The 13,243-nt window shown below is 38.0% G+C and overlaps 1 protein-coding gene across 4 annotated transcripts in view; it reads left to right on the top strand.

Annotated features, from left to right (window-relative positions):
* Positions 1–13,243, top strand: part of PIK3C3 (phosphatidylinositol 3-kinase catalytic subunit type 3) — a 90,679-nt gene that overhangs the window by 61,568 nt on the left and 15,868 nt on the right. For all 4 annotated transcript variants that reach the window (XM_054178107.1, XM_054178106.1, XM_054178105.1 and 1 more), the window contains one exon: positions 5,024–5,114. In XM_054178107.1, the coding sequence (XP_054034082.1) occupies positions 5,024–5,114 (91 nt within the window). The remainder of the gene's footprint in view (positions 1–5,023; positions 5,115–13,243) is intronic.

The following is a 13,243-nucleotide window of genomic DNA, read 5'->3' as shown; positions in this document are numbered from 1 at the left end:
CACTGTAGAATTATCCTTTGAATTCATTTACATAATGATTTGCTACAAAGGCCATCACTAAACACAGAGAATAGCAGTAGTTTGTGTATATAAAACTAAACTGTAGGTCAGGTTGATTTCACTTTTGATGTCTGGGGTCATACTTAATAGGAAATAATTTTTAAATTTTCATTTTAAGGCTTCCAACAAAGACAGCATAGGATACTGTTAGTGTTATTATAATGATTACTTTAAGCAGCTAGAACTAAACATTGAGGGAAAAACCCACTAATTACAGGTGGAATAGCATAGTTCTAGCATTTCTACGTGTTGGCATAAACCTGCTCACTGATATTTTTGCTGGCTAAGTAGTGTAAAATCATGATCTTCGATTGCTAAGACAAATGCAAACTCTTGTCATCTCTATCAGTTTGTGTTTTGTTCTATTATTTCCTTAGGATAGAAACAGTTCTCTTCATATCTCAAGTTCTGTATCTCAGTTTTGCAGGATTCCTGGTGGAATGGATATTGCATTGTGAAAACACACAGTTTAAAACCTAAAAGTAGAAAAATAGTTTTGCTCATCATTCTAGTTTGGAATTAGTTTGGCATACTTTCGTTGGGATGTGGTTTTTTGGATTAGTTTTTGAGGTTTATTTTCAGGAGGTAGGGAAGCTTCTTTCCACTTTCTTGAGAAACAGTAATCAGTCATGTGTTTGTTAGCAGTGCTGTAATGAAGGAGCAGACTGTATTCTCAATGTGTTACAGAGAGAATTGTCTGGCAGCAGAATTAGTATCCTCACTGGGGTTGTACCAGACTTTTATACTTTTATTATATATATTGAGCATATTTAAAGATGTCCAAGCCTCTGCTGTGTGAGGATTCCCAGTTCACACATCCTCAGCAGGATCCAATCGAGAAGAATCCATTGGGTAGCTATCCAGCTTCTAGACCATGTTGTTCCTTCCCAAGTAAGGCAGCCTGTTAGTCACATGAGAAACTTGATACTTGGTTTAGTATATGTGAGCCTGGGCATAGGTAAGGATAAAGGAGTAGAAAGGAACCAGGGTTGGAATCTGAGGTTTGGGCTGAGGTTTGCTATGAATGGATGGGGACATGCAGCTGGCTGGACCAGAGGTCTTCCCCAGTCAGTTCTCAGTGGTATAGTGGACAGCCAAGGCCATATAGTTTTGAATGAAAAACTACAGGAAAGTGGAATGCCGTGACATCTCTTGAGATGAGCTCATTCTTTGGAAAGGTTGTAGCTAGGCAGTGCAGGGTCTGGATAGTCTTCTAAAAGTGGGGAAGAGCAAAGGTGAGACTGAATGAGATCAGTTTTGCTTGAGTCTGGACTGTGAAGGAATAATTTTGAACAAATAAATGCTGTAGTTTATTACAGCTAACAGGGATGAAAGAGTGACTGGGATATATATGTAGTCTTGAGAAGAAATGAGTCCTGGAAGGGGTTCCAGGTTGTACTGGAGAAAAAGTGATCACGTTTTCAACTTCAGAATTTTTGAGTTGGATCAGTTAAACAAGGCTTTTAATTTATGACTGCAGATAATTGCATGCTTTCCCATCCAGTCTTTGTAGCGGAAGTTTGTAGATTCAAAATTGATAGAGTCAACAGTAACATCAAAAGCCTAAGTATTTATCTGGTTTTGGACATGTAGATGAAAAGACCAGTAAATGTTGAAAAAATATGTAAAGGGGTATCTAGCATCAAGCATATATTTGATGAGGTACTAAGTGCTTAAAACCAAATTGCTGTCTTGCAGAAAAGATGTCAGTGAGAATTTGAACTTCTGTGAGATGTGAGTTTCTTTCTCATTACATATGGGGCCTTTTTTTTATAGGAGGAGAGGTATATTATTTTCAAAAAATTTACAGAACCTCTCTGCTGGAGGGTAGAGAGGAACTGCAGAGGGACCTCGACAGGCTGGACAGATGGGCAGAGACCAAGGGCATGAGACTTAACACATCCAAGTGCTGGGTTCTGCACATTGGCCACAGCAACCCCATGCAGAGCTACAAGCTGGGGTCAGAGTGGCTGGAGAGCAGCCAGGCAGAGAGGGACCTGGTGGTACTGGTCGATGGTAGGCTGAAGATGAGCCTGCAGTGTGCCCAGGCAGCCAAGAGGGCCAATGGCATCCTGGCCTGCATCAAGAACAGTGTAGCTAGCAGGAGCAGGGAGGTCATTCTGCCCCTGTACACTGCACTGGTTAGGCCGCACCTTGAGTCCTGTGTCCAGTTCTGGGCCCCTTCAGTTTAGGAAGGATGTTGACTTGCTGGAAGGTGTCCAGAGAAGGGCAGCCAAGCTGGTGAGGGGTTTGGAACGCAAGCCCTATGAGGAGAGACTGAGGGAGCTGGGGTTGCTTAGCCTGGAAAAGAGGAGACTCAGGGGTGACCTTATCACTCTCTACAGCTACCTGAAGGGAGGTTGTAGAGAGACGGATGTTGGTCTCTTCTCCCAGGCAGCCAGTAGCAGAACAAGAGGACACAGTCTCAGGCTGCACCAGGGGAGGTTTAGGTTGGATGTCAGGAGGAAGTTTTACACAGAGAGAGTGATTGCCCATTGTAATGGGCTGCCTGGGGAGGTGGTGCAGTCACCATCATTGAAGGTGTTCAGGAGGGGACTTGATGGGGTGCTTGGTGCCATGTTTTAGTTGATTAGGTGGGTTGGATTGGTTGATGGGTTGCACGCGATGATCTTGAAGGTCTCTTCCAACCTGGTTTATTCTATGTATTCTATCCTTTTTAGCTTGCATATTCAGACTGTTAAATCAGTCTCCATTGTAGCTGATTTTAAGTTCATTTATTTGTAAATTAAATTGTACTGAGCTTTGAGGAAAACAAATAATGCATTTATAGAAGAAGGATTTAAGGTGGAGTTTAAGTGCTTATTGAAGCTCCTTAAGGCTATAAAAACTGAACTCCTGATTTGTTCTCTGTGAATGCAGGTCAGCCATTCCAGAGGCTTTTGTAATGTAGATGTCAAAAATCAGTCATATGACTTGCCTGATAATGGTCTTTGATTTTTACAGGTCAGATTCCTACCTCAGATGATGCACCAAAATGTCTAGTTCTAGAATGAATTTGACTGTCAGATGGCCACTAGTGAATATCTAGGCATACTTGCCAAGGATATTGCCTATGGCAGGGATAACAGCCAACTGTCTAAAGTAGGAAGCTCTTTTCTTGTCAAGTCCTAGAAAATTTATTTAAAAACTAAATTGTGGAACTTGACAAGGATTCTAAAAAGGAGCTACAAATTTAAGGACTGAGTTATGTTTCATCCTTGGGCTGCAATCCAGTTGATTACTAAGTTAAAGATATGTTGAGGTAAAGGGCAGAGGAGAGACCTGCAGATAGTATATTGAGCAGTTGTTCCATAATTTTTGTTTCTTCACATTCCATATTCCCTCTACAGTTACCTATTGAATTTTCTATTGTTTTCAATGAGGTCCTTCAGCTGATCTTACATTTCCAGTGCTTTTACTTTAAGCACAAAGAACCAAAAGATTTCTTCACTGTGTGGAACAGAACCAGTTTGTAACTGATATCTGGCAATCATCACGGATCTTTGAATCTCATTTAAATAAGATTAGTAACCTGTAGTGCTCATCAGCTCTTATCCTGTATGTGGTTCGAGAGCAAAAGGGACTCTAAGACTCAACTCCTGGGTCAGTTCGAAGGGAAAGCCATCAATGGGAGCTACATAGGAAGAGACTTGAGAGAGTGTAGCTATTAGAATTTAAGTATGTTTAAAATGAGATTTATTTGTTTCAGGCAAGTAGGAAAAAGTTTCATTAAAATCTGTGGTGTGTGTTCCTGGTACCAAAGCAACCCAATTTCTGAAACAAAAGGGTAGAATAATTTCTTTACTTTTATCACAGATTGAAAGAAACTTTACCTCTTTCCCTTGAGAATGTTAAGGAGAACAGCTAAAACAAATTAGACACTGAAGATTTCTGCCCAAACTTAAGTCTCAGGTGTTTGTTTTGTAAAAAGTTAAAACTTACTTTGGAATGTATTAGGTATATTGCTAGTTCCAGAAAATAATGACATGTCTGGAATTTGGAACTAGATGATCTTAAAAGTCCCTTCCAACCCATGCTATTCCATGGATTGTTTTTCTATGGAGATTTTTTCTTGAGCAGTGTTCATTTGGTAAAATACAGCTACGAAGCAGTTCTTCTGTGTAGTTAATACTTTGTAATTCATGCAGTTGTCACATTATTTATATTTAGCAGCATGCTAAGAATGCTTTTTCTATCATCTATTGCGCTCCTAATGCTCATAGCAAATAATATTCCAGATTTTGAAGTCTGTTACATACTTCTCTGAATGGACACTAGATGTTTTTTGTAGTGCAAGGGAAGTTTCAGTTTACTTAAAGGAGCTTCAAAGTTACAGTTTCAAGAAGTACTTTCAGCACAATGTTAAAACTGAAAACTATACGCTGTCTTGTCTTTTTTTAAATAGTTATAAATGGCATTTATACTTCTAAGAGTAGTATGCCTACCAATGTTATTGCAGCTTAAGTGAGCAGCTTCGTGCTTGGATCTGGTTAAATCATATTGTTATGGCAAAAAAACCTTGCAGCAACTTGAAAAATGATGTCATGTAACGGTGAAGGCTTCAGCTGTTTGAATGCTAATTTATGCGATGCTACTCTATCACTAATACCCTTTTTAATAAAAAACAACCTTTGCAACAATATCCCAGGATATGTTTGGTTTACTGTAGTAGAATATGCCATAAAATCTTGCAATAATAAGAAATCTCTGGGGTTTTTTGATGTGTCTCGGAGTAAATGACAAGTTTTAGAAAATTTTAACAAAACCAGAGCGGTCTATTTATTGCTACTATCACGTATCATTTTTTAAAATATAAATGTTTTCAACTGAACTGTTATGAATGCACCTCTGAAGCATTACCAGTTCACAGTAAGGTGATGATGGTTTCTTAAATGAAGTTGTTTTCAAGATGTCTGTCATACAGTCTGCAAAGTGTGATATCTAATTTGCTCTTCTGTTTAAGGTATTCCAACTTGATCTTAAACTTATTTTCTCTTATGGTGGATGCCAACATTCCAGATATTGCTCTAGAACCTGACAAGACTGTGAAAAAAGTAAGTGGAAACCTTTCCTTGTCTTTCAGTAATTTGAGTCATCATATCATGAAACTTCCCATCTCTTATGGTGATTCATTTGTAACTGAAGTTACAGATAGAGGAATATACTTCTGAAATCACATCGCACATGCACAGAATTGCTTTTTGTCCATGTATCAGTGCACAGTCTACTCTAGCACTCTGTTCCAAGCATCACTTTAGCATTCTGCTAAGAATAGTGATTTCTCCCTTAGGAAGGTTTTTAAAAGTGAAGCAATCAGCACAGACTAGGTAATAAAAGAACGTTCCATCAAGTCCAGCATCCTGTAAGTCATGAATGGTTTTATAAAAGCAGTCTACTTGTAAGTACAAAGTCATTCTTCTGAAGATTTAAAACTAGCAGAGAGGTATATCTTCATCACTAAGAAATCTTCTGGTTATTGTGAAAACAAATACATGCCATGTAATTCTAACTTTCTCCATTTGCACCAGCCTGAATTCTTCTACATTTGATGCTTTGACATTAGATTACTTAAAAAAAAATACTGCATAAATGTTCACCTGGATTTCATTGCAGTTACTTTATGCAAATTGTGGCTTTAATATTAATTTCCTTGCTTAGAGTGAGTAGCTCTTTGTGGAGACTGTGTATCAAATAGAAACCAGTTCAGTGTAACTTTCATTTCAGCAGTTGATTTTCTCTAAAAGAGGCTGATCTCCAGTGCTTGCAATAAGCTATGATTTTTCTAATACAGTTCATTTAAAGAAAAAATAGTGATTCCAACCAATTTTTTCTTTTTGCCTGTAAGAATTTGAGCATTTCTGTTCAGGGTTTCTTAGTTTCAAGTCAACACAGAGTCATGTAGCTATTCAACTGCATTTCCAAGGAAGGCTGAGCTAGCCAGAAGTGGTGTATTTTCTGGTAAAGATGATAGCCCTCCTTTGACTTAATTGTTTTCCAAAGAATTGGCTAAACGTTTTCCTGTATCAATATTGGAGCATCATGTCTATCCCTAAATGCCTTGCAATAGTAAGTTACTCATATAGAACATGATAGATAGAGTCTTAAAGTAGGAAGACTTATCATCTTTCATTCCTTTATAAGTTCTGGATGTGGCTCTATCTTTGTAGAGAGTCTTTCTTTGGAAGGAAAAGAGCTTCCTAACCATATGCTAGCAACACACATCTGTGCATTTCATCATTACAAAGATGTGATTGGTTGTGCCTTTTTTTGCTTCATGATACTGGAAGGAGGGGAAACCCCTGGACTGTGGTGCATACAAATAGACACATAATCCTGGGAGAAACTGAAGTATGTATCTACCCATAGTACAGAGTCTAATTTTGGAAAGTTTGTAATTGTCTGAAATCATCATCAAGAGATGACACTGGTTCTACTGAATTCCAGAAATGCTGCTGCTTCCATGTTCTCAGCAGTAAGTCTGAGATTTGCTACATATTTTAATCTTACCTCTGTTGAGAGTTCACTGTCACTTGATGTAATAGAGTTCATTCATGCCTTGAATACTCTTTGTGAACTCTGACTTTTTTTTTTAATCAGTCTCCAATTCACTGCCAATTAACATGCAATAACCTTGTTTCTTATTAATATTTTGGCATTGTATTTTATGTTGGTAAACTCTGTAGAAAGTCCTGTCCAAAAACTCTAAGTTCAATTACAGAATGTAGATAATAGTGCCATATTTGCATGAGAAGAATGTATGATTAGTTGTTAACATGACTGATCATATGCAACAATTAGTTATTGGGATATTGAGCTCTGACAAAGCTGCAGTTTGGTGAACTGTGACTTTTGCCCTCATGGTAGATTAAAGTCTGTCTATTCACAAAGGCTTCAAAATGAGAAAAGAGCTAGAACTGAACCAGTTAGGTAAGTATTTCTGATCAGGATTGCAAATTGCTTTCACATTTTCAGATGTTTTAAGAGAAAGGTTATACTTTCCCAAGTTCCGTAAGTTCCTTTACAATGTGCTTGTTCCTGTAAAGACCAAAACAAAACTCTCACAGTATCACATTATCAGAAAGATAACCAAATTGTTTAGCTTGTTCAGCCTTCCTATAAGTATTGTTATTTCATATAAATCTTCATTTATTCTTACAGCTCAGATGTTTTAATTCTGTTGACTAGACAGACTTAGTTTATTTTGGTTAAAAAAAAAGTATTATCTGTTAAGTACACCTCTGGAATCTACAAAAAATAATAGATCAAAATGTGATTCCTGAAGAGTAGAAGGACAGAGGACTTCTCTATAAAGCAATTGTTAATGCTGGATGTGTACAACTGTGTTCAAGCCTCCTGTGATAATTGTTTTCTTCATTTCTCAGTTTTGGTTTTACTTTTTTGCTTTAAAAAATGTTAGCCAGTCAGCTGTAAATGGGCTAGGGTCCGAGTCAGCTTAGCCAATTATATCGTGTTGAATTAGTTCATTGCTATTTGTAAATAACGTGTTAGGAGACTTGTTTTGGACATCAGATACTCATTAACCTTTCTCAAATAATTTTTGAGCTTTGTTGGTACTAATTAAAAAAAAAAGGAACAAGGTGTCTTGCATCTCTTGGGCTGAGTGGCAAGTTTGTTCAGTCATTTAACAAGACAATATTGTACCTTGTAGGAAAATTGAATAAATAACTTTCAGCATCCGAATTGATTATTTTTTTCCCTCTGAAATCTTTGAACAAAAAATCCATATTTATTTCAACAGACTCAAATTAGCTAAAGGTCCTGCAAAATTAAATTACCTTTGTGTGAGCCAAGTCAATAGCATTTCAACCACGATAGCACTTTTCACATAAGGCAAAGGTGGAGATTTACAAATGTTTCTGTATCTAAGAAAGCATCCTGCTTAATAGTTTAAATGGAAGTTCATAGTCAGCATATTCTTTGTCATGCTGTACTAATAGTCATTCATTGTTCTGTGAAGCTCTCATTTTTGCTTTAGGGGTCTGATGAGCCAGTAAGGCTCTGATCTCACAAGCAGCTGAAATGAAGTCACTAAGGTAACTACATAGGTTACTTTTGTCTAAGTATGGTCATAAATACTAGATGATTAAACTACAACAAAAATATAGTAGGAAAAAAAATTTCTTGTCCTTAGACAGGTAAATGCTTCCTGAAGGGAATGTTATGCTTCAGTTGTTTTGCTGAACAGTTCATTTGTCTTGGAGTCTTCACTGCAATTTTTTAGTAGGTGCCGCTATACAAGAAAGATACGGATATGCTGAAGTGTGCCCAGAGAAAGGGCCACAAGGATGATCAAAGGGCTGGAGCACCTCTCCTGTGAGGACAGACTGAAGGAGTTGGGGATGTTCAGTCTGGAGAAGAGAAAGCTCCAAGGAGACCTTACTGTGGCCTTAAGGAGTCCTACAAGAAAGCTGGTGAGGGACTTTTTAGGGTGTCAGGTAATGAGCGATAGGACTCAGGGGAATGGAAGAAAAACGGAAATGGATAGATTCAGATTAGATGTTAGGAAGACATTCTTCAGCATAAAGGTGGTGAGACACTGGAACAGGTTGGTCAGGGAGGTGGTAGAAGCCCCAGTTGCTGGAGATTTTTAAGGCCGGTTTGGATGTGGCTCTGAGCAACATGATGTAGTGTGAGGGGTGCCTGCCCATGACAGGGTTGTTGAAACTATATGATCTTTGAGGTCTGTTCCAACCCTAACAGTTCTATGATACTGTAAAGTTGTAATCAAGTAGGCATGAAATATTTTTGGAATCTGGACAAGATGGATTGATGGGATGAGGCCAATAGTATGAGATTTAACAAAGCGAAGTGTGACTTCCTGCACTTGTTGCAACAATCTTGTGCAGTGCAACAGGTCTGGGGACACGATTTAGTGATGTACTTGGCAGTGCTAGGTTACTGATTTGATGATCATAAAGGTCTCTTCCAACAAAAATTATTTGATCATGCTATTCTGAAAATTCTTTCTAAAGAAAGAGTTTTCTTCAGTGGTTGCAGTTTTGATTCCTTAAAAGAAAAGCTTTGCAGTTAGATAGTAGCTCAATTTTCATTGTAGACTATCATCGCAAAGTTACATACTCACTTTTAACAGGCAGGGAGGTTCATTATATTGCAGAAAATATTTGCCTACTGATGAAAAAAGATGTAAAAAAAATTGCTAGTGAGCAATTGAGTGAGTGGCCCCTCAGTTTAGGAAGGATGTTGACTTGCTGGAGCGTGTCCAGAGAAGGGCGACAAGGTTGGTGAGGGGCTTGGAGCACAAGCCCTATGAGGAGAGACTGAGGGAGCTGGGGTTGCTTAGCCTGGAAAAGAGGAGACTCAGGGGTGACTTTATTGCTCTCTACAACTACCTGAAGGGAGGTTGTAGTCAGGCAGAGGTTAGTCTCTTCTCCCAGGCAACCAGTGCCAGAACAAGAGGACACAGTCTCAGGCTGTGCCAGGGGAGGTTTAGGCTGGAGGTTAGGAGGAAGTTTTACACAGAGAGAGTGATTGCCCATTGGAATGGGCTGCCCAAGGAGGTGGTGGGGTCGCCATTGCTGGGGGTGTTCAGGGCGAGGCTTGACAGGATGCTTGGTTGCATGGTTTAGTTGATTAGGTGGTGTTGGACATGATGATCTTGGAGGTCTCTTCCAACCTGGTTTATTCTATTCTAAAGTCACCTTTGGAAATATTTTAATGTTCCTTTTTTCAGAACTTTCAGAAAGTAATCTGCTGAGTTTTTAAAGCCAGAATGAAGGTTTAATCTCTTTAATATATACATGTTCTAAATAAAAATATAAAAAACTGTCGTAGTTTTAGGCTATGACTTTAAAATTTTGTTACAAAGATAGCTAGAATAAAATAAACACAAATGGAATAAAGACTACTACTGTCATTTATGTATAGCTTTATTTCTTTTGCTCTTTTTCATCTTTTCCTGTGATATGTTTATTACAACAGGCTGCTTCCTATTTAGACTAGTTAGAAAAAAATTATTGGAAGTAAGCGATAGTTGGACAGTCTTATGTTCAGACAAACAACAAAAACATAGCATAAAATAAACTTACATGGAACATGTGTTCAGTGGATGGGTTGTGATTTAGTTTTTTTAAATTTTTTTGCTATTAACAATTCAAGAATTTCCAATCAATATGTTAAATGAGACTTCCAGAAAATCTGAGAACTTTTAAGGAATATAGTAATAGCATGAGGAAATACAGAGAGTGCAGGTTCTTTATTGTTGGAGATCGGTTTTGACAAAGTATCAGCTACCTTCCAGGAGGAATATGAGATCCCAAGGAGATAACTGGCAGAATGTAATTGTATAATCAAGCTAAAATCTAACTGAAAGCATTTTGTTAAGTTGTTGCTTCTGTCCAATAGTTGTGAAATGTCTTGGGAGAAATAAACATCAAGTGAAGACAAAGCAAGAAAAAGTGTCATATGTCATGTACAAGTTTATATAAAATAAATACAGATTATACCTTGTTTGGCATGTTTTATGGCTCAGTGTGATGTAAGCAGAGCTGAGCAATCTGTTCCTGTCATCTGTGTCTACTTGCACATTCTTAAAAAAACAAGCTCTACACAAATTGATGTTACTTATCAGAAGAAGATGACAGTGTTCATGTTTTATTTCTTCCTTTTAGAGCAAAAATAACAATGGCTTCCAGTGAGTGCACCTGGAATTGTGGATTTAGACCATACCAGAACTTGATAGTACCTTGTTACTCACTTTGCGTAACGTTTGTTTTCAGAAATTAGTTTGGGGCTGACCTTGATGATGCTTTCTGACACCTAAAATTGGTATCAGAATGAGTGAGTCAGCATTGACCTGAAAATAAAAAGTTAAAAAATATTTGAAGTTTCATAGCTGTTGATGTGCATGGAAATACACATTTATTTATTTTTTTTCAATCCACTACCGGTTTTCACTATGTATACCAAATACCACTTTATAAATTACCTCGTACATTTAAGTTGTAAGATAAACTTACGGTGGTGACTCCCTCCACTCAGTCCAGTTTCAGTCACTACTTTTTCCCATAATAAAACCTAGAATACAGTGATCACCTACTACACAAAATTGGCCCCATCCTCAAAACCTTAGGAACTCTCTTCAAAGTCTAGGTGATTTGTTTAATATTAAAACATCTCCCAATTTTGACCAAGGAAATGTAGCTTCAGAGCTTAAAATTAGTTGTCTTTTTGATCCCTTTCTCCTTTTGTCCTCTGCCTGTTGTTTACAAAGAGAACTGTTGGTCTAGTGTGCTTCACTTCATGGTTTGTTACACCATCTCTTACTACCACTCTCTGAAAACCTGTTTGGGCTTAAAAAATGTCACAAAATGAAATTAAATTGAGTAGTGGAAGATTCTTGCATCTGCCTTTCCCTTTTGGTGGTCTCTTTAAATGTTCCATTCTTTGCCCATGCTTTCCGCTTCTCAGTTTTCAGGAAAAAGGCTGGACCAATAGCTCTTCATGAATTCACAACTGATAGCACAATGAGGATTTCAACACATGCCCATGAGGATTTCAACACATGCCCCTTTGTTTTGCCAGTGCTACTTGCTTTTTCATTTCCAATACAGTGGCTAATTGCTGGGGTTTGCAAATTAGGGAGTGCTATAAATTTAAGTAGTAATGACTAAAATCTGGAGTCAATTATATAGCCAGTTTTGCACAAGGTAGAGACAGACCATCACTCTTCAGATATAGCTAATAAATTCATTATTGTCACCATCTAATAAAAGAAGCTTTTGATTTTTTACAGGAAATTTAGATGGATTCTGTCTGTCCCTCATAGCAAGTTTGACCTTTAAATTAGAAAACATCAGGGACCAGTGATTCATTGGTGCACAAAGAATCAGCAGGCATTAAAGGACAGTGTCCTAATTGACTGAGCTATGTTTCAGGTGCTGCAAAGATAGAATAGAATTAATCAGGCTCGAAGAGGCCTATGAGATCATCCAGTCCAACCTATCACCTAACACCATCTAATCAACTAAACCATGGCACTAAATGCCTCATCCTGGCTCTTCCTAAACACCTCCAGTGATGGTGACTCCACCACCACCCTGGGCAGCACATTCCAATGGCCAGTCTCTCTTTCTGGGAAGACCTTTGCTCTATAATCCAATCTATCACTGTGTCTTACAGGCAAGGCTCTTGTGAAGAAAGGTGGCTGAAATTCCTGTTTTTCATCAAGCAGCAGGTATATGCTGTTTGTCCAAGTAGACCCTTTCTCTTTTGATAGCACCGTTGGCTATTGTGAATGGAGAATTCTCTAACTACTGAGTCTTACACTGACAGCACCTTCCATGTTTGCAAATCTATGCAAACTTTGACTAGGTTTCATCCCCCCTTAATAAGGAAACTAGTAGCCTAATTGCTTGGAAACTAGCAAGAAGAGAAAGCAGACATGTTATGTTTCTTTTACATTAAGCTTATCAAAGATGAAGGTGAAATACAATGTGTCTGGAGGTACAGAAAGAAACAACATTGTTCAGAAATTCTAAGCCCAAGTTAATTTTGATAGTGGATCCATGTGGATTGTAGGAAAACTCCCTGTTCTCTTTTCCCTGTCCTCCCTAGGAATCAGTCAACAGATAATTGGTAGTTCAATTGGCAAGTTTAGTGAAATGGAAAGGACTTCTAATTTGGTGGCTAATATGCCCTTTTAGGTAGTACATATCAGTCCCTTTTCACTGAACTAAAAATACAAGTATTTGCTAAAAGCTGGAGCTAGGAAAGAAATGTTTCTGAGATTTATTAATGCCATGAGGAAGTCTGTTTTTACAAGAAAAATAAACTCAGTTTTACCTGGCTAGAGTCTGTCTGTTTCATTATTTATGTGCTGCTCTGAGGAGGTTTAAGTGTCACTTGCCTTGGAGCTTATTTGCTTAGGCAGTCACTGACCTTTCTGTCCATTTGGGTTATGATTCTGCAGCTTCACATCCAGCTTTACTGTTTCTAGGATGTTTCCCTTGATGTTCTAGTTCCCCCTAACAAAAATTTTGGCACTGGACTTTCTTAACTCGAAATTTAAGATGTGGGAGTCTATTCAGTGTTTAATCAGAGTGCACCGTCATAGGATTCTGGCATTGTTTACTGTAAATGAACAACATCTTGTATTGGGTTGAGGTGTTCTCATTTTGGCACATAGAAGAAAAGAAGGTGTTAA

The sequence above is a fragment of the Dryobates pubescens genome, chromosome Z (genome assembly GCF_014839835.1).
Source record: "Dryobates pubescens isolate bDryPub1 chromosome Z, bDryPub1.pri, whole genome shotgun sequence".
Lineage (NCBI taxonomy): Eukaryota > Metazoa > Chordata > Aves > Piciformes > Picidae > Dryobates > Dryobates pubescens.
Note: the sequence above shows the minus strand (reverse complement) of the source record. Positions and strands in the feature narration are given on the sequence as shown.